Genomic DNA, 22350 nt, shown 5'->3' on the forward strand with positions numbered 1-22350 from the left:
TCCCTACTTTGAATATAAAACAAAGGCAACAACACGGTTCATACTGTTTCTCTCATTTTGTACCTTATATATATGGGTTATGTTAGGTGTACATTAAAATCAGCCACTAAAATTAGCTATCAGTATAAAATAAATGTTAAAGTATAGATATACATTGAAAATAAATTAAACTATACATATAATTTATATACAAATATATTAGTGGCTATTTTAGTGACTGATTTTAGTATACAAATAGCATATATATATATATAAACTTCGTCTGAACTAACTACCATGGTTCAACAGAGTCGACCATCCTCATCTTCTATGTCTGCTTCTGATGAGTTTGGAAAACTCTAATTTAATTTTGATGATGAACAAATATTATTAATTACAAAATTATTAATTTGATTTTTATTTAACATATGTTAATTAATAATTTTGTGATGTAGGTTTTTTTATTTGGGCCGAAATAGAAAGAGAAATCCCAAGCCCAATAAAAATTAAATTCAGCCTTGTGTAATTCTTGTTATATGATTGTTGGCTAAAAAAGGTTTTATCAATTGGGCCAGAATGAATCTCATTGCTCCAAAGCCCAATTATGTTCCATGCTTAGCAATCCAATGCTTGATCCAAAAATCCATCAGGAAAGCAAATGTTATCATTTGCCCTATGCCTTCCATCGGACCTCATAGCTGAAATAAATGGGCCAGTTTTTAGTAAACTTCAACATTAAACCCATACCAAACCAAAGATCCAATGCTTGGTCCGATACATAATGAAAGAAAGCAAATTGGCTCCATGCTTTCCAACGGATTTCATTTCTTGTTAAGGGATGGACTTCAAATTTAATTTGCTAGCATTGGGAACATGAGAGAACTTGACTTTGATTTGATGAGAATTATTATGATTCACGCTACTCCACCTAAGGGAAGTAAAAGCAACCTTCTCTCAATTAATTTTGTTTATCTCATTAAATTGCTTTTCTTCCAAGATTATTTCTTCTCTCTCATCTCTTTCTCTCTTTCGGTCATTAACCAGAAAACAGTGGATGCCATGGAAGCAAAACTGAGCTACCGAAATGAAGGAAGAGCACACCTAAAGACCATCACAATGATGGCAAGAAAACATAACAAAATAAAAGTGTGCTGTGGCTGAGATTCTCACCAAATATGGTTAGATTTGGTGAAGTAATCTTGAGCTCTTCATGCTCAAAAAGGAAGAAGAAGATTCGGCCAGCAAGGTGAGATTCTTGGAGGCATGGCTTGTCTTTGATTCTGCTTAACCACCACAGGAAGTAGCTAGAGTGGCGAAGTGATGGAAGAGGCAGAGATTAAAGCAGATAAAGCCATCATCATCATGAAACATCAATGGCCAGAAATCCATCTTGGAGAGCAAGCCAAGGATGGAGAGCTCGGATTGATGAAGAGTGATGACCAAGGAAGGACTAGAGGTAATTGCATGTTGGCTATTGCATGGTTATCTCTTCTCTCTCTATGTGGCCGAACCGGTTATGTGCGAAGGAAAAGAAGTTAAGCTTGGGTTTTGACTTCAAGTGTGGAGGCTTCCCTCTTCTATAAAAAGAGTGAACAACCACTGTTTGGAGCAAGGAGTTAGAAGTAAGCAGTAAGAGTGCAAGGCACAGGATTCTCAGAGCTACCTAACTTTATAGATTTTTTTCTCCTTCAATGTATTCTGTTTAGTATTTTTATGTTTAATTTTGTCATGTCTTGAGTCTCATTGGAAAAGGCAAACAGTGAGGTTTGTATGAAAAAAAGTCATAGAGCGGAAAAAGGCAGAGAGTGCAAAATTAAAAGAAAAAGTCATAGATGTCTTAGAGTTCCTTTGTTCATCTATGTTGTGTTTCATGATTTTGTGGGAATCCCCTTGTAAGTTGGGTTAGCACTTTACAGTTTGTAATCAAGAAGATTATAATGAAATTCCATCATGATTGTGATGGAGACTGGATGTAGGCTGCACTGCACTTAGCAGCTGAACCAGGATATATCTGGGTGTAACTTTCTCTCTTCTATACCTCAATTCTGTTTCTATTGCACAAGAGGTCAAATTGAAAAATATCTCGTGCCAAGTGACGAGACAAAAAGAAAAGTCTCGTGCCAAGTGACGAGATAAAAATAAAAGTCTCGTGGCTAGGGACGAGACAAAAATTAAAAAGTCTCCTAAAATCATCTCAAAGATCAGCAAGTGTTACTAAGCAAAAAAGGGAGACTAAGATTCAACCCCCTTCTCTTAACCACTAAACCATCAGCTTCTGATCATGTAACTGAAACCCGACTTGGCCAAAGTAATCTTATTTACCTCACATATTATTATTCTGATCTTTTCATTTTAATTAATTATTTCACATGTGTAATAAACTAATAATGGAAATTATATTCTAAATTTCCAATACTTTTCTTTTATTGATCATATAAAATAGGAAGAATAATTTAATAGTTATAAGCTGCTATGAGTAATATATCGAGAGGTTGGTCTGTGAGATTGGATAGAATTTATTACAACTTATGTATACTAATTTCACAAGAGACTATATAATAAATACTTATTTATTTCTATATATATAAAAGGTTTCGCATACTCCAGAAATTTGTGTTCTAGTTTTAAAATCGCTTATAAACTATTCATCACTTAATTTTTCATGGGTTAACTCTATTGCTAGAGTCTGTATCCTCTAACTAAAATCAGAGTATAAAATACTAGAGAGCAAACACTTTTATTAGAAATAAAAAATGAAAATAATAAAAAATATCAATTACCTAACAATTTTCTTATAGAATATTCTGATATATTGGAGAGACTTTTAATTTGTTAATTTAATCCTAGCCCATTCAAAAGTAACCATCCTATTTTATTTCAAGTTAATTTAATTTAGTTTGGCCAATATTTTTATTTTTTAATTTAATTTTTTTAGTATAATTATCTAATATAATAATATATTTTTAACTTACACTTTATATTACTGACTAATTCTAACAAAAAAATAATACATTTTGTTAGCTTTTTAATATTTCTTGATACGAAATTAATATTTTTAATAACTTATTAACCTTTTTCAATTATATTTTAGAGCAATTATCATCAAATTTAAATAAAGCATATACATTAACAAATTAACGAAGTCAAGTCAATTTGATTAAATTATTATTCTGGTCATGGAGTGGGTTGTCCACTAATATACCAGCTGCCCTAGCGCATCGTTTTTCTATATACTAACAACTCCACTGCTTTTGTTTTTTATCCTTTTCTTATATTTAGTTTAATTAATTGAAGTCCAGTCATAATTATTTCTTATTATACAAGAAATAGAAAATAAAGATATTCAAACATAAATAATAAATTATTCTTGGTCGTTAAGCGTTGTACTATATTATAATCTTAATTAATATACTTAAATGCAAGTGCCACTGTATATGCAAGCATGCATTTTTTAGTGTAGAGAAAATTTTCCTCCCTTTCTCTTGTGAGATGTTAAAATGAAATTTTCTTTCTCTCTATTTTATAAATAAATGTATATTCTCTTTCCTTCTAACTTTTAAAAAACATCTTCTTTAATCTATTTTAAACTTTTATATTAACTAATGTTAATTTTATTCATTTTTTTAAAAAAAATAAATTATTTTTTTAAAAAATACCCATTAACAAAAATTTTATTTTTTATCATTACATTTTGCTTACCAAAATATCATTTAATAAATTATTCTTTTATTAATTAAATTGTATTTTTAAAAAAATACAATTTAATCAATAAAAAATAATTTATTAAAGGATATTTTGGTAAGTAAAATTTAATGATAAAAAATAATTTTTTTGCTAATGGATATTTTTTCAAAAAATAATTTATTTTTTCTTAAAAAATAGATAAAATTAATATTAGTTAACACAAAAAATTTAAAATAAATTAAAAATAAGATTTTTTTAAATTAGAAAGGGGAGAACTGTACATTTATAAAATAAAAGAGAAGAGAATATCATAATATTAACATGTCCCAAGAGAGATGAGTAGAATTTTTTGTTTAATCTATAATATTTTTCTGGTCAAAATAGATGGCTTCTTCCCCTTTTCTTTTCTCCACGTTCACATTGAGAAATTGTGATTTGTTCACTTACAAGCTCTAACAAGGCAATTTCATATTGCGTGAGTTACAACTTACACGCTGCACATATGAATTAGTTGGCCATAAATAGACCATAAGCAACAAAGCAAAACTGCAAATTAATTTACTCTCTCCAATTAGACTCTGCCTCTGTTTCCTTTTACATTCATTCATCACTATATACGTGTGTTCCGAGAAGAAAGACTAATGGATAGCAGTGCAAAACCGACACTTCAACAAAGTCTCAGGAAAAAAAGGATTCAACATCCCTCCTCTTCTATTAGGCCTCAACATTCATTCTCTTCTGAACATGGCTCATCTAAACCAGTAAGTATGAGGCAGTCTATTAGAACTACTCAACAATCTTCCTATTCCACACTTACCTCACAGTCGTTAAGGCATCAACAATCATCATCTTCTATGTTCCCTTCTCAACATGATTCATCCAAACCAGTAAATATGATGCAATCTATTAGAACTCAACAATCTTCCTCTTCCACACTTACCTCACACTCGTTTAGGCATCAACAATCACCATCTTCTATGATTTCTTCCGAACATCGTTCATCTAAACCATTAAGTATGACGCAGTCTATTAGAACAACTCAACATTCATCCTTTTCCGGACATGCTTCGCAGTGTATTAGTACTCATCGATCATCGTCTTCCGAAAATGTCTCATTTAGGAAGCTGGTTCTTCCCAATCATCTCCATCGACACGCGTTAACGTTGACGGCGGCGGCCGGAGCACCATATAGCTGCAACGGATGTAAAGAAGCGGGATTCGGACGAAGTTACCGATGTGAAAACAAAGGTTGCAGTTATGTCCTTCATGAAGAATGTGCAGACGCTGTTCTTCAGTGTAAAAACCCTGTAAGTCATTCTTTTTTCGAAGAAGAAAAATTCTGGTTCCTAGAGAAACCCCTTGGGTACCCTAGGGTTTGTGATGCTTGTAGAATGGACGTGCTAGGGTTTGTGTATCATCGCTACGATAACGGCCACCCCGATGACACAGGCTTGGATTTGCATCCATGTTGTTTGAAGCTAAGAGACAACGTTTCTTATAGAGATTTAGATGAAACAAAGACACTGAGATTGCATCGAAATGTTCCGAAAAAGTGTGTTAGATGTAAGAGTCGTAAAGTTGGGGACGATAGCAGAGTTAAAGGGTGGTCATATTTAACTTGTGATGGAGATTGTTATCATGTTTCTTGTTTTAAGGAATTGTTTCTTGAGAAACTCAGAGATGATTATTTCTCGGAAAAGAAGATTGTAGTGTCAAAAATGCAGAGCAATGTTGTTGAGAGTAATAATATGAAAGTTGTCAAAGTTGGAGAAGGATCAAATAATTCAATGAAGATGGTGGGAAAGATAGCACCAGTGGTACTGAAGCTAATATTTTCAGCTATTTTTGGAGATCCTGTTTCTTTTGTTCTTGCTCTAGTGGAAGCCCTAGCTACTTCTTCTATTAATTAATTTCATTATTGATTTTCTTCTTTTTGATGGCCTACTACTTTTTTTTCCTACCTTCACTTTTGTTTCGATTAGACAATAGATTAAAAATGTTAGTTACACATCAAAATCAATCACTAAAATTAATTATCATATATGTATAATTTAATTTATTTTTAATATATATTCTATATTGATGGCTGATTTTATATATTTATTTCTGTAAGTAAGTTGGCGTTGTTTTAATTCTTGTAAGATCGGATCCTTATATTGGCGTGCAGGCATGCAATCTAGTATGTACATACAGTCATACATAAATTAATAGTCTTAACAATAACATCATTCTAGAAATTCTATGCTTCCTACTCTTTGGTACATTGGACTATAGCCAATAATATGGAGGAAGCTCAAATTCAAAGATGATGAAGGAGATGGAGAAGATGGGCTACAAGGATGGCGAAGATGTAAAAGTGAGGTTAAATAATACTTTTCTATTGATGAGTGGTTTATTTCTTTTCCGTTTGAGCAGTAAATTGTGTTTCCCTTTAATTTATGAGGAGTGTTAGGGTTAGTAATTTTTGTGATTTGTAGCCATCAAATAATCATCAATGATGATTTTAATGGTATAAGATTGGTGTGAGATTTCATCCAATAACTCACTTTTTCTTGCTATTACATGCTTTTGAAAAAGTTGATGCCCTAAATTTTTTCCTGTATGTGAGTTTGGTGTGCTTTGTAATCTTTACAATATCAGTAAATAAAAGTTGCATGTGAATTTGGTTACGTCGTAAGAACTTTTATATTTAGTCATTTTCCTACACTACTAATAATCTAGAAATTGTTCAAGAAATTAAACTACCACTTTAAATAAATAAAATGTGCTCCATTCATAGCTGAATCACGAATAGACCTTGGATTGTCTCTCTTCAAATGATGAATGGATATGAAACACAAAAATGTCACTGGAATCGGGCTTCTATATTATAATATAATTAAGAATATGTATATTGTTTTCTGAGTTTAATTTTGATGTAAAGTATAAAACGTTTTATACAGTCGTGCAATTATATTTGTTCTTTTGAATAACCATTCACGCGATCAATATAAAAATTATTATTTTTACTGATATAACATCACATAATTTTATGCACGTGTAAAGTTACTTTATAACCGTGTATCAAAATTAAATTCATTATTTCTTTTATAAGTTATTGTAAAAATTTTGCTATAGCTACGTACTTGGTGAATGCATATGATGGTACTAGGGTGGGATAATTCTCCTATTTTTGAAATCTGACTCTCCAATCTTTATTTAAAAAATATTAAAAATTTTAAGATATAAAAATTGGATTTTTTAATTTTATTTTTTTTAATATTTTAAAAAATATCAAAAATTATAATATTAGAATGAATAATACTACATGATTAGTAAATATTATTATTTTTAATCGATATTTAACTAGTAATAATTTACACTCATATTTACAAATATTTTATATACAAAAATTACATAATTTATGTTTATATTTATCAAAATTTTACACCTACATAAATTAATACCATTTATTTATTAAAGATAATTTAGAATAAATAAAGTTGATCGCCCAAAAGTTTCTCTATTGAATTATATCTACCATTTCACCACTCCCATGAACAAAATAGTTAGCCTCATATTCAAAGGTTTGTCTTGGAAACTAAGAATTCAGGGCAGATGCGAAACTTCGAGGAAAGAGCAATGAACTGATAGTTCAACACGCCGTTAACTCTATTGTCTCTATATTTATCGCCATATCAAACGAGTGAAAGACCCAGACTGACTTGGGCTCTTTCAAAGTTTGCTGCATTTCGCTTTCTGTTTTCGTCACTGTAATGTTACTCCGAGTCTCCGACATCATATTTAACACAATTGTTACGGTATAATTAGATCAATTAGATTAATTAATATTATTTAGTATGTATGAATATTTATTATAAGATATTACGTTTTTATTATTTCAATTTTTTTAATATTTATAAATATTCTTTTATATTATCGAAATGTTTAGTAACTAAAAAAAGTTAACCATAACTATAACTTATTTTATTTAACATTTATTATTAATTATTATAATAATTAATGAATGTTAAATAAAATAAATTCTGACTATTTTTTTTTTTGTCTCTTTAACATTATCGCTATATTATATAATTTTATACGACTTGAATACACATAAACTTTTTTTCTATTGTTCTCTCTTCCTCCTTTCTAACAACAAAGCTTATTATTTGTACGATGAAGTTCAATCAAGAAACAAGTCTTTACTGTTACATTTACTCTGCCTGTGAGACTCGTGATCACGATGAATTGTCTGTGGTTCTGTATGGAGGAAATTAAAGCAACCATGCACTGTTGCACTTAGCTTATTATATTGAAGTAGTGATGGCACCTAGCTAAATGCACCCGGATATGGTTTATTGTGCTCTAAAGTTATAATGTATATTTGGTTAGCAGAGAAAAATTGAGATTAATAAGATTTAGAAAAAAAATGATTTTACAAAATAGCCTAGGCGAAGGCTAAATAATGTACGAGGCATTGGGAAGAATAGTTTACTCCCAAGGCTGCTGCGTTTGTTTATAAAAATAGGATAGGACAAGACATTAAAAATAGGATAGGATAAGACACTGATGAACAGAGACATAAAATTTTGTGTTCTTATATTTTGTTTGGTGATAAACTAAAACAAATTATGAAAATTCAATTTATTTTTATTTTTTTTATTCAAAAAATTTGAGATGAAAAATATAACAATAAAAAATATAATTATAAAAAATTAACAAGAATAATAAAAGAAAAAATAAAAAAATAAGTTGTGTCCCTTATTAGTATTTCTGTGTCCTTCCTGTCATGATAAACACAAAATACACTAATTCAGTATCTCTGGACACATTATCTATGTCCATATCTTCTCTACCAAATACAATTTTGTGTCTTATTATTCATGTCTTAGTGTCCTGTCTCTGTAAACAAACGCAGCCCAAGTGATGATCATAAAAATAAAAATATATTTTTTATTTAATTTTATAAAAAGTCTTAAACATCCTTACTTTATTTGATTAGACAAAAATACCATTTTAAATCAATCAAATTTTAGAATTCAATTAATCCTAATTTTATAGTTTCAATTAATTTAAACAACAAAACAAAAACATATTAAAAAAAACAAAAATCAATCTGTTTTTCGTCTTCTCCAATTTCCCTAATCATTCATCTCCCTCTGAAACAAAGAAAAACATATAAAAAAAAATAAAAAATAATCTGTTCTTCGCCTTCTCCTACTATCATTCATATCTAATCGGCAAAACCCTAACAATAATTACTAATCCCCCACCTTGCGCCCTCAACGCCCTCAATTTCTCTCCCAACTCTGGAAAGCTGTACATCTTCACAAACCCTGTCACCGGGGGCCTAGAGCCCTTCTTCTCGTTCATCTCCTTCCAGAAGGCCTACGTCGGCAACTCTTTGCTCCCGCCTATCAAAGAGCCGCTTGAGGCGGAATCAGAAGGACTCGATTTCAAGGTGCTTCTAAACGCCGACAACGGCATCGGTTCGCCGTCCTGCTTGTTCGCATTTGATTTATTTTTTTTATATGTTTCCTTTTGCGTCAGAGGGGATGAATGATTGGGGAAATTGGAGAAGACGAAGAACGATTGATTTTTATTTTTTTAATATGTTTTTGTTTTATTGTTTAAATTAATTGAAACTATAAAATTAGGATTAATTGAATTCTAAAATTTGATTGATTTAAAAAGATATTTTTGTCTAATCAAATAAAGTAAGGATGTTTAAGACTTTTTATAAAATTAAATAAAAAATATTTTTTTTTATTTAATTAAAGGGATATATTAGTAAAGGTGGTGATATAATATATATTTAAAAAAGAAAAAATTAAATACTGACGTAAAAAATAATTCCACGTGACTTGTTACTATTTATCCATATTTTAAATGTATCAATACGTATGAATTTATCATCGTAGCATAACAAACACCTTTTATTTTTCTTCTCTGATACAAATTCGGCCTCGCTCTAGGAATTATTAGGCCGTCACACAATTGAATCCCGCTCATTAGTTTTTTTTTTTTTTTTTTAGATATTCACTGTGAGGGGCATAAAATTGTTTTTTAAAAGTTTAAATAAATAAAAAATACATTAATAATTATCTCTAACACATTTTTTTAATTTTTTTATTTATCTTATAATACTATATTATAAAATAATATTTTTAAATAAATTTAAATTAATAAAAAAAACACATATATTATTATATTTTAAAAAAGATAAAAACTCATGTATATACAATTATTTTTATATCAAATTAAATTTATCAAATTATCTAATAATAATTTTTAATTACTAAATTTATGTAAAGATAATTATATATGAATTCTTACTTTTTAATAAAATACATTCTATAATACAAATTAAAATTATATAAAAAAATGTAAATTCCTTTTATGAATATTTTTTATTGTATAATTTAAAAAAAATGAATTTATTAATAATATTATTAGATTTTATAAAAAAAATATCTATAAACTTATATTTTTATTATATAATTTACCTCTAATAAATATCTAACGGATGCCTTTCTTAATCAAGGTTTTTTTTATTGGAAACTAATTGAAAAAGCACCTTAGGGGCAGAGACGCAATTTCGAGGCAAGATCAATTTTGAATAACGCGTATGGTCGTATGGACTTATGGGTACGGTAATCAAAATCTGCTACTCTTTAATTTAGGAGGTCTTCTCGAAAAACTAGGTTAAATAATAAATATTTATATTAAAAATAATTTATAAATAAATTATTTTATATTAAATTTTTTAATTTTAAAAATATTTATTTTAAAAAAATATAAAAAAATTTATTATAAAAAAAGTTATTTTTTTATTTTTTAATAAATACTTAAATAATTTTTTAAAAAATTATAATATAATTTTAAGAATTATACTAGATATTTATATTATATATTTTCATAAATTAAGATGACAAATCCTTGTTTCTTCTACTTGTAAGAAGGGGTCAAATCAAAGTACAAGTGCCTCAAATTCTTGTTTCTTCTACTTGTAAGAAGGAGTCAAATCAAAGTAGAAGTGCTTCCATTGATATTTAGAATTTATTACAAAATATATAGGAAATTAGAAGATTTTGTTTTTGATATTGGAGTAGTAACGGTATTTTTTTAATATGTGAATTAATGGGGTGTTATTTTTAAATATGGAATTGTTTAAGTAGATAAATAAAAATCAGATTGTCTAATTTGTAAGAAGCACAAAAATCAGACCGAAGAATTTGTGAGAGTACAAAAATCAGACCGAAAAAATTTTGTTAAAAAAATTAAAAAATTTAAAGTATAGAAATTGAACCCTCTAATTTGTGTATCTTCCACATTTTTAAAAAATACCAAAAATTACAATATTAAGATATATCACTACTTTTACTTCCATATACAAAAAAAAAAAAAAAACCTAAGAAATTATGTTTAACGTCATAATTTGTTTCATTTTGTCCCCCTATTAAAGAGTATTGCTATACAACCAAAAATCTTTAAATAATAACTAGCTTATAAATATTTAAAAAATTTAATTAATATGTATTTTTAAGGTACATAATAAAACTACTATTAACAGTATGTTTTAAATATTTTTATTTAATAAATAAAAAATAAATATGTTAAAATTTAAATTTTTATATTTTAATTTTTTTTTAATTTATCATCTTAACATGTGCTTTTAGAATACACATTAGATAAACTCATATTTAACTATTTATTATATAAAGTACGATGTTGTTTTTCAAATACACCGTAAGCGTGTATATAACACTCTTCTTTCCACTAGATGTGCCAATCTATATAAACAATTAATTAAGAAATTTCAGAAAATCATGTATTATTCTTAAAATTACGCTCCCAATAATAATGAACACAACCACATCCCAAAACAACTTGATCTTTTCTCCTGTTATCATCACATCACATTCAAATTTCTCCCAAAACAAAGCCAAGAAATTACTATACAATTTCATCACAATTGTGGATGTTATATAGAATTATAAAGGTTATAACTTATATCTATGAAATTTTTCAACGTTAAGTTAAGAGATAAGTTTTGGGTCAGTATTTTTATTAAAATTTGGTTAATATTTAATCAATAAATAAAAAATAAATAATTATATGTTATTAGATATAATTTTACACTACTAAAAATAATAATAATAGTTAATTAATGACTATAAATTATAAAATCTATTAGTCTCCTAATATTTCTCTTAAGTTGATTATTTAAGCAAATTAATAAATTAATTACTAAATTAATTCAAATTGATGTTTAAATTATTTATAGTTGCTAAGCGTTGTACTATTATAATCTTAATTAATTAATATCCTTAAATGCATCAGCCACTGTATATGCTAATGTGCATAAATTTCTAGTGTATATATTATATTATATTATATTATATTTGCCTCGTCAAACTACATGTATGGCCTACTAATTACGTGAAATTCCACGTAGTTTCATGCATTGAGAAATTCTAATTTGTTATTGTACTTGAAGGACGGGCAAGGCAATTACATTTATCGCTACCAACAATAATCTCGTTAGGTTCTCACCAATAACAAATAAACAAATATTTTTGAATTACATATTATTAATTAATAATTATTTAAAATTTATTTTTTAAAAAATATAAAATTAATAATTATTTACTTATACTTTTCTTTATTGCCTAAGTCACATTTCCTCTATAAATAGACACAAGCAATATCACAAATGCACAATCACATTTGCTCTATCTCGAGTTATACTTTAATTTCTCTCTTTATCATTGTCTCTAGCTATTCCGTCCTTTCCTCTTTCACTCTGACTCTACACAGATGGATAGCTCTTCCTCTTCGAGTCACCGTGGATCTTCTATAAATGGTATATGTATAATTATATATAACACGGATTTAATTTGTATATAGTGTTAAAAAAAATTCTGTTTTCAACAAAATTTGCGCATTTATTATATCTATATTATATATAATAGAAGTTTTTATTTTTTTTTATTTTCACCAACATTTGCACAATTATATTTATATCTATATATATTTTTATATTCTATATTATATTTATTATATATATATAATGGGAGTATAGATGAAGAATTGGCGTCCAACTTTTTTTTAAATATCCTTTAATATATAATTCATATAAAAATATTATTTTTAAGAAGTGAATTAGAACTTTTAAGTTTTAAATAACTTATTATGTCATATAAATATTTAATAGTAAAAACTTATATGAAGACAACTTCTTAGTCGAGAATTATTAGATGATTTGATAAATTTAACTAAATTATTATATAATAGTTCTCAATTATCAACTTTATACGAAGACAATTATATATGAGTTTTTATCATATTTAATAAATTAAAAATATTATTTTTACATCAAAATTAGTTACTAAAATCAGTCGTCAATGTATTTATGTATAAATATAGGTAGAAACTCAGGTGCAGTCAACTTCACGTAAAATTAATAGTTGGAAGCCGTTAGATGAAAATTTAATCAAATCAGTTAAATCATCTAACGGCTCTCACCTATCAACTTCACGTGAAATCGACTGCATCTGAATTTCTACCATAAATATATATAGTTTAATGGTAGAAACTTAGGTGCAGTCGATTTCACGTGAAGTTGATACCTGAGAGTTCTTAGATGATTTGACTGATTTGACTAAATTTTTATCTAACGACTCTCAGATATCAACTTCAAGTGAAGTGAACTGCAGGTGAGTTTTCACTAGTTTAATTTATTTTAATTGTTAATTTATATTTCAATATATATTTTATTGCAGAGGAGAAGCATATTGTTCTTCCCGGCATCCATGAACACGCGTTAATGTCAACGCCACCCGGAGCGCCATATAGCTGCGATGGATGTAAAGAAGGAGGGTGTGGACGCAGTTACCGTTGTGAAGAAAAGAATTGCAGAGGTTATGTCCTCCATGAAGAATGTGCAAGCGCTGTTCTTCATCGTGAAAACCCCGTAAGTCATTCATTTTTCAAAGGAGAAGTATTCGCGTTCCTAGAGAAACCTCTTGGGCGTCCTAGGGATTGTGATGCATGTAGAATGGAAGTGAAAGGGTTTGTGTATCATCGCAAAGCTACAAAAGATGTCGACGACACAGGCTTGGATTTGCATCCATGTTGTTCGAAGCTAAGAGACAACATTTCTTATGAAGAGTCACACGCGACAAAGACACTCACATTGCAACAAAACGTTCCGAAAAAGTGTCGCCTATGTGAGCGTAAGAAATTTGGGGACGATAACAAAGTTAAAGGGTGGTCATATGTAACTTCCGATGGAGATTGCTTTCATGTTTTTTGTTTTAAGGACTTGTTTCTTGAGAAACTCAAAGAGGAAGATTCCTCCCAAGAGAAAGCTGTAGTGTCAAGAATGCAGACCAATAATGTTACTGGGAATAATATGAAGGTTGTAAAAAAAGTTGGAGGAAAATCAAATTCAAAAGGATCAGAGATAACGAAGGTGGTGGCGAAGACAGCCACAACAGTGGTAGTCAAGCTATTGTTTTCATTAATTCTTGGAGGAGGACATCCAATTGCTCTTCTTCCTGCTCTTGTGGGATTGTTTTCTACTAGCTCCTCCTCCTCTTAATCAACTATTAACTTCACGTGAAAACAATTAAATGAATACTTTTCTATTGAATCGTTTCACTTCTTTTAATTTCAGTTGAGCAATTCCCTTTATATATGAGTTTGGTGTGCTTGTAATATAATCCTTACAATCTCATCAATAAATAAAATTTGTGTGTGAAACTTTTATATTTAGTCCCTTTTCACTACTTTGCTTATCTAGGAATTGTTCAAGAAACTACTACCACTTTAAATAAGGTTTTGAAAGGAAAAAGGATTTCTAAACCTCCACAAGGCCTTTGTATTGCATATAAATTTTTCTTTAACTTTTATCTCTGAGTGTGTGATTTATAAATAACCACAGATAGGGTTGGTGGGATTGGTGGTATATGCAGCTTGATTTATGGCTGAATCAAAACAAGAAGGAGTAGCTAGTGATTCTATCTGTTGCCTTGGTCATTAGCAATGATCTCCACTCGAGAAGTTTCATTTATCTTAGTTTTGTAAGTAAGTAGCGTGGATTAATGTAATAAGGATGAGCATTCCTCTGATTTGAAAGCAATAATAATGAAGTTTATAGAAACATTCAATGTATTTTAGAGTCTTATCGATTTTCATAAAGAAACAAGCATTGAATCTTGTTATGATTCCTTTGAATTCTTCTCTGTTGTATAGAGAATAACCATTACTGTTGAAGAAAATTCAGATTTCGCTATTAAAGGGAATAATAATAGTAGTAGGAAGAAAAGCTTAGCTTACTTTCTATTATCTTTAAATTAAAAACACATATATAAAAAATAATAAAATATATAAATATTAAAAAATTATCAGAATTTATTTATGTTAAGACTAATGATGTATTACATATATCATATTCCATGCATGCGCGCATAATATAACAACTATGCTAAGTATACTTGGATACTAATAAAATCAGCTATCAAAATCAGATACTAAAAAAGTAGCTATATGTATAATACTGTTGCTACGTTTTTAAGGTGATATAGTAACAAAAATAAGAGTAGCTTATTCTTTAAACATGAATGATAAGAAGCATATTTTTTGATTATGAAGATCATTACTTGAAAAGCGCACTCTATTCTTGAACGTTAAAAGTGTTGCCTTTGAGAATAGACAATGACCAAATAACTATTTCACGCTAAAGAAAAAAAATAATATATTTTTTGTTAAAGGCATCATATTTTTTTTTTCATTTTTAGTTACACTTTTTAAGATAAAGTAGTTAAATAGATAATTTTCTTATAGTGAAAATAAATATTATCATTATATTATCCTTATTTTATTTTCGAATACTCATACAAGACTTATCATTAGTCATACAAAAGACGGTTAATTATTGGTGGTATATATAAATCGAAAATGTTTAATAACAAAAAAAATTAGTTAAAAAATTTAAAATTTATTTTATTTAATATTTATTAATTATTATTTAAATTAATAAATATTAAATAAAATAAATTTAAATTATTTTTTTATCTTTTTAATATTATTGTATATAAATAGAATGTAAATAAGAACTGTAGTTATTTTTCTTTGTTTATTGTGATTATGTTTTTGTCTTCTAATAATACTTTAGAATACGAACTTATTCTTTCTTTTTTACTGCTGAAATTATAATAGAAACCTTCGAAGGTACAACTATATGAATACAACTCAAATATATGCACCAAACCCTAAGTATTTATATATGTTCATAATCTATTAATATCAAATATATTTGTATTAGATGAAAGCAGATTACATGTAACTATTTTTATATGAATTTGATAATTAAAAATAATTATATAATTATAAAAAAATTAAGAATTATCAAAATTTATTATTTTTTTTATCATTCAATTATCAATTTAATTTTTTTAATTTGATTGATGATGAAAAATAATAAATTTTGATTGACTCTTAACATTCTTCTATAATTATTTATTCAACTATGAATTTTGGAAGAATATTACTAAAAGAGAAGACAAGAATATAAAATAAAAAGTATATATTCAAATAGGACTTTAAAGAATTTTGTATCCGATATTTTTGTCTCCAAAAAATTTTTATTACGTAGAGATTTTTGAACTTTATAAAAATACAACATATACATTATTTCGTCATATTTTTTATCGAAGACTTATTTGTTCAAATAAAAATAATAAATTTGACTAAAATGTAATAAAATTTTGGAGACAAAAACGTTTTACGTACAAAATTTTAGAGACCTATATATACTCTAAAATAGGTGAAAATTCAAGAATTGTCATCAACGACCGCTTCAATAAGATGAGCAACGAGAGAAACAGGATCGCCCATAATGAGATCAAATGCTAGCTTGAACACCACTGCAGATATCTCGCAAACCTTCTTTATTTTCTCATAATTTCTTTTCTTGTTTCCTCCTCTAGCACTAGTACTCTGATTTGACTCCATCTAGTAGAAGAAACAAGGATTTGTGAATGTAGAAGTAGTAACAGTAGCAAATTTTGAAGGACAATTTTATAGTGTTTATAAATTTTGTATCTAGGTTATAACCTAACAAGAGATAGAATTCACTCTTTTTTCAAGGCACCATAAAACACATACACCAATTTTAAAAGAGAGGAGTATTTATACAGAGTTACAGACATAGTTAATGACGTGTTGGTTTCAGTACGTGATTTCTAACGGGATAATAGTCAAATTAGTTCCTAAAAGATAAGATATTTTTCAAATTCATTTCTAAAAGACTTTTTCAATCAAATTGGTCCTTCAAGGATTACGAATTAATCATATTTTTCTTCCAGTCACTTCATTAACAATTTTTTTCAAAAATTGATGTTGTAAAACGTTAATTGATAATATATATAATACCTGATATGTTTAATTGGACATTGACTAAATATGTTTATGAAAATTTATTAATTTAATTATTTTTTTCAATTACAAAAATCCTATTCCTAATATGACCTAATGACTAAATTGATAAATTTTCATAAACATATTTAGTCAACGTCTAATTGAACATGTTATGTGTCATGTCAGATTGTCAGTTAACATTTCACATCATCAATCGTTGACGAAAATTGTGAGTAGAGTAATCGAAGGACAGATATTATTAATTCGTAATATTTGAAAGACCAATTTGATTGAAAAAATCTTTCAAATACGAATGTCTTATCTTTCGCCAAGGGGTTGATGTCACGGTGAACAGTGCTGACGAGACTGATCTGGGAGCAGCACGAAAGTCAACTGCTGGTGATAATGTCCGCGCTGAGCTTGATGGCATGGAGGGCAGGGAGAAGCGTGAAGTGCCTGATGCACCTGACGAGCAGAATCAAGCCGGAAAGGAGATTGGCAGAAGTGTGGAGCATTGTTCGAACAACATAGCGAAGGAAAATATTCCACCAAGTGTCGTTAATGAGATTCACGCTAGTTTGGACGGGAGTGGTAAGCAACATGTTGGCATATGTCTGATGAGGGGTGATGCAGTATAGAATTTAGATTTAGAGGATGAGAATACAGTGGTGGAGGAAACTGGGTTGAAGGATGAAGGGACTGTAAGGAATTTAGAAGATTCGGGGGACTCAGAGTAGGATGCAGAAGATGAAACTAATCAAAATGAGCTAGGAGAAAGTTGGGATAAAAATATGGCTGAAAATAGGGCTGCTTGAGATCTGGTGGTCGAATCAGGAACTGTTTTATATGACGAGGATGTGGACATTATAGCTATTCTCCAAGCTCAAAATGAAGTATAGGCACAAAAAAGAAGGCAAAAAAAAAAAGAAAGAGAAAGTAAGAAGGAGTCGCCCCAAAAATCGGAATAAGGTGTGTAATAAAGTTTTTAAATGATTTAGTTCGTGGAATATGAGGAGTTTAGGGGGTGTTGGAAAGTGAGAAATGGTAAAAAATTTAAGTGTAAAAATAATGTGAATATGATAGGATTGATAGAGACAAAGAAGGAGGTGATTACTAAGTTTGATGTAGTGTAATTTGGGGTAATGATGCGGTGGGTTTGGAATTTATGGAATCGGAAGGTGCTTCTGGAGGTTTATTAATAATATGGGATGATATAATGTTTAGATTAAGTAATTGTTATAAAGGGGAGAGATTGTTGTGTATAGAAAGAGAATTAAGAAACAATCATTTTTATTTGTGCGGTTTGCTTGGTGTATGGTGCGCATACAAGGGAAGAGAAACTTGTTGTGTGAAAAAGAGTTGAGTTTTTTATCGGGAATATGTCAAGTTCATGTTTGTTACATGGGTGTCTTCAATGAGATTGTGTTGGAAGAAAGGAAATGCGCTAGTGTGTTAACAACAATATGGAACTGATGAATATAGAGTTGTATGACTGTAAGTTTATGTAGTTCAGGAATCAATCGTGCAGTCGAATTGATAAAATGTTGGTGAGTTTGGTTTTATTGTTATCATTTGGAGCTATTGGTTGAAAAAGAATGACAGAATCTTCAAGAATCAAGAAATAAGTGTTGAAAGAATAGTTAATAGGTCGATTAGGAATTACAAATAGTGGAGTGATATTTGATCTTTGAATTTTGCTAGGAAACCAACAGGGATATAGCCAACAACAAGCCAACAAAGATTTTTGAATTGCATTCCATATTTATTAATTATCATTAATTAATGATTATTTAAATTTTAATTTTTAAAAGATACAAAATTAATGATTATTAATTACCTCTTCTTACTCTAATTTACTTTTTACCATTTATCACGCAAATTCTAATTTCTTTCTAAAAAAAACGTCCAACCTCTAAAAAAAATAACAAAATATAAAATAAAGAATCATCCAAATCTTAAGAAAAAAAACATACAAAACATAAGAAAAAGAAACATCCAGAACTAATAAAAAAGAATCATCTAAATTCTAAGAAAAAAATATACAAAACATAAGAAAAAAATCATCCAAAACTAATAAAAAGAATTCTCCAAATCCTAAATAAATAAATAAAAAACGCATTAGCTATACAGAAAATATCCAATCAAATGAAGAAAAAACATCCACTAGTATACAAAAAAAACATTCCCACGAGACGAACCAAATACAATTCACTTGCATGGAAAAAAAAAATAAAACAGCATCTTCTTTCTCCCGCCCCAACGTACCTTAGAAATAGATTGAATTGCAATTTCACACTCAAATATTCATTGCCTTCCATTAAATTATTATTCACAACAATGGCTTAATTAATATCATATTTATATTATAAGTTTAATTAACATGCATAATTTATAATATTAATAATATGTGCTTTTAAGACATAAAATAAATAAATCCTGTATTATTAATAAATTGATTAAATTCTAATGAGAATGTGAAGTTGTCCTTGAATTTGTTCATATCCCTTTAAATATTTAACAAGGGAAATTGCATGTTGTGCATGAAACGCCTAAATTGCTCACCTATAACTATAAGGTTATGACCCTACTTTGAATATAAAACAAAGGCAACAACACGGTTCATATTTTTTCTCTCATTTTGTACCTAATATTAATTATATTGGAAAGTAGTATATTCTAAATTTCCAACACTTTTCTTTTATTGGTCATATAAAATAGGAAAAATAATACCTGAAACATTGTTTTCTTATTGTTTGATTAATTCAATTCAAACTTCTTCTTATTTTTTCTGAATATCTTTTCGAAATTTAATAAAAGGTTCAGTTTCAAAAAATAATATGAATAATTTAATATTTCATATATATTATGACTCAAGATTTTAAATTAAAGATAATCTTAAGTAAATAAATGTATTTGAGCTAAATAAAAATCCAAAAATAATTGTTCAAAATAAAATAAAAAAAAGAGATCTGGCTAAAAAATATCCAAAATAAAATTCTTATTTTTAATATTTATTTTATATTTTAATATGTATTTTTATATCAAAACAACATCCCTACCTTTTTTTTTAATCTCTTTTTATGGTGTTTAAATTTAAATATAGAATTTAAAAATAAAAATTGAGTCCCACAACTAAAATAAGGACAATATAATAGTCGTAATTTTGTTAGCAAAAATTGAGTCCCACAACTGAAATAATTAAGGACAATATAATAGTCGTAATTTTTTTAGCAAATATCGAAAGAAGAAAAAACCAATAATTTAGTGAAATGAGTCAAATGACTAATGATATGATAAGTCTTGTATGACGACTGACGAGTAAATACCCAAAAATAAAATAAAGACAATATAATAGTCGTAATTTTTTTTAGCAAATATCGAAAAAAAAGAAACCAATAATTTAGTAAAATACAACTGCTTTTGAAAAGTATTTTCCGTTTATCTTTAGTGATCTTAAAACGATCTGATCCAGTCACCAAAAAAAAAAAAAAACGATCTGATCCGACAAGAAATACTATTTGTTTTTTCTTTTAATTTTTACAACCTTTATTTTTAATTTTATGGCGAATAAAAAAACTGAACACTGTGATAAGAATACATAACATTTTTATTGTCACAGTTGCTTACATAGGTCGACCTCTTTATTTGTAGAGCCTAATTTTGTTAAGTCTACTTTTCTAATGCTCTTAAGAAACATTAAACATTATAAAGAGTATTTTTTAAATATTTTTTAATATGGTAAATTAAGATTTAATTTATGGTGAATTTAAATTTTATTTAAAAATTTATCATGATCATTGGCTAAAAAATTACTGTATTCAAAAAATAAAATTTAAATTCTCAATACTTACTTAAAAAAATGAACGGTTATTTTTTCTTAATTATTTGACCAACACAAATTTATTATTGAAAAAATAATATAACAGAAATAATATGAGCACACATCTTTTTAAGTCGAGACAATCAAGCTAATATTCATATTAATATTTGAAATTATACTTATATTCCAAATTGTTTCTTAAAATTTTAATTTACTTAATTTAGTTCTCGAATTTTTACTCCATAAATTGAATTAGTTGTTCAAATATTTTTCATTAACAACGTATTAATATGCGTGTACTAATATAATGTAACTATTAATATATACTATACGTACGTATCAAAATGTGATTTAACTACGTATAAGATGATGATGTATCAACTAAAAATATGCGATTTATGAATGTATACAAAAATGTCACCTAATATATATAACACCGTTTGTCCACGTTAATCTATCTTCTTAATTAATAAAATCTAACTTAAGAAGTCTACTTGTATTTAAGTCAAGTCAATTACATTAAATTATTAAATTTATAGCACTTATATATTATATATGGAACTTGTCCTATTCATATATAAGACAAGAAGTTTTAGGATACATCAATTTCAATGAATTTTCTACTCTTTATTATTAAATTTATAGCATTTATTATATATAAAACTTAGACAACTGAATATAAAAGCAATATTATGGGAATATAAAAGCAATATTATTAAAATATATAATTAAAATGTGTAAAAGTGAGGTTAAATACTAATTTTTCTATTGAGTGGTTTACTTCTTTTTAGTTTGAGCAATAAATTGTGTTTTCCTTTAATTCATATGTGAGTTTGGTGTGCTTTGTAATCCTTACAATATCAATAAATAAAATTTGCATGTAAATTTGGTTACCTTGTAACAACTTTTATAAAAATAATATTTAAAATTTATTTCATAATTTTCTTTCATATTTTATTTTTTATTTATAACATTCTATATAAAAATGATGGGTTGTATAACGAAATTAATTTAATATTTTTGACATAACTTTATTATTTTATACTTATAATGTTTATAATTATATATTTATTATATTTAATATTATACAATTTTAAAATATATATTATTATATATGTAATTAATAATAGTTTGAATATAATATTTTGAATAATTTAAATAATATATATTTATTATTTATTATTTTACCATGAGAATCATAATTTAAAATATAATTTAAAATATATATTTAGAATCATCACGAGTGGTTACATAAAATTTTCCATAATATATAAAGCTACTTTATGAAATAAAGAATTCAAGTTTAATATAACATCCCAAAATATTGATTCATAACATCCTAAAGAGTAATCACTACAATTATTTAAAAGACTTCAATTGTTATCACAATATATATCACTAACACTTAATTACTTCACTCATTGCTTTTTCTTTATCTCTTGGCATCAATGGCTCAATTT

The 22350-nt window shown here is 27.4% G+C and overlaps 2 protein-coding genes across 3 annotated transcripts in view; one reads left to right on the forward strand and one right to left on the reverse strand.

Annotated features, from left to right (window-relative positions):
• LOC112798159 (heat shock cognate 70 kDa protein 2-like) overlaps positions 1 to 22350 on the reverse strand; it is a 200987-nt gene that overhangs the window by 168053 nt on the left and 10584 nt on the right. The window lies entirely within an intron of this gene.
• LOC112795485 (uncharacterized) lies at positions 12366 to 14424 on the forward strand. The gene is made up of 2 exons (XM_025837414.2): positions 12366 to 12511; positions 13431 to 14424. Exons 1-2 carry the CDS (start codon positions 12466 to 12468, stop codon positions 14249 to 14251), a joined length of 867 nt encoding a protein of 288 aa, XP_025693199.2. The 5' UTR covers positions 12366 to 12465; the 3' UTR covers positions 14252 to 14424.

Source organism: Arachis hypogaea, chromosome 14 (genome assembly GCF_003086295.3).
Source record: "Arachis hypogaea cultivar Tifrunner chromosome 14, arahy.Tifrunner.gnm2.J5K5, whole genome shotgun sequence".
In the NCBI taxonomy this organism is placed as follows: Eukaryota; Viridiplantae; Streptophyta; class Magnoliopsida; order Fabales; family Fabaceae; genus Arachis; species Arachis hypogaea.

What these genes read in the sequence shown, in the direction of transcription:
- LOC112795485 (XM_025837414.2), top strand. Translation starts at nt 12,466, where the DNA reads ATGGATAGCTCTTCCTCTTCGAGTCACCGTGGATCTTCTATAAATG. An exon ending in CCGTGGATCTTCTATAAATG is followed by an intron (nt 12,512 to 13,430) that starts GTATATGTATAA and finishes ATTTTATTGCAG; the next exon opens with AGGAGAAGCATATTGTTCTT.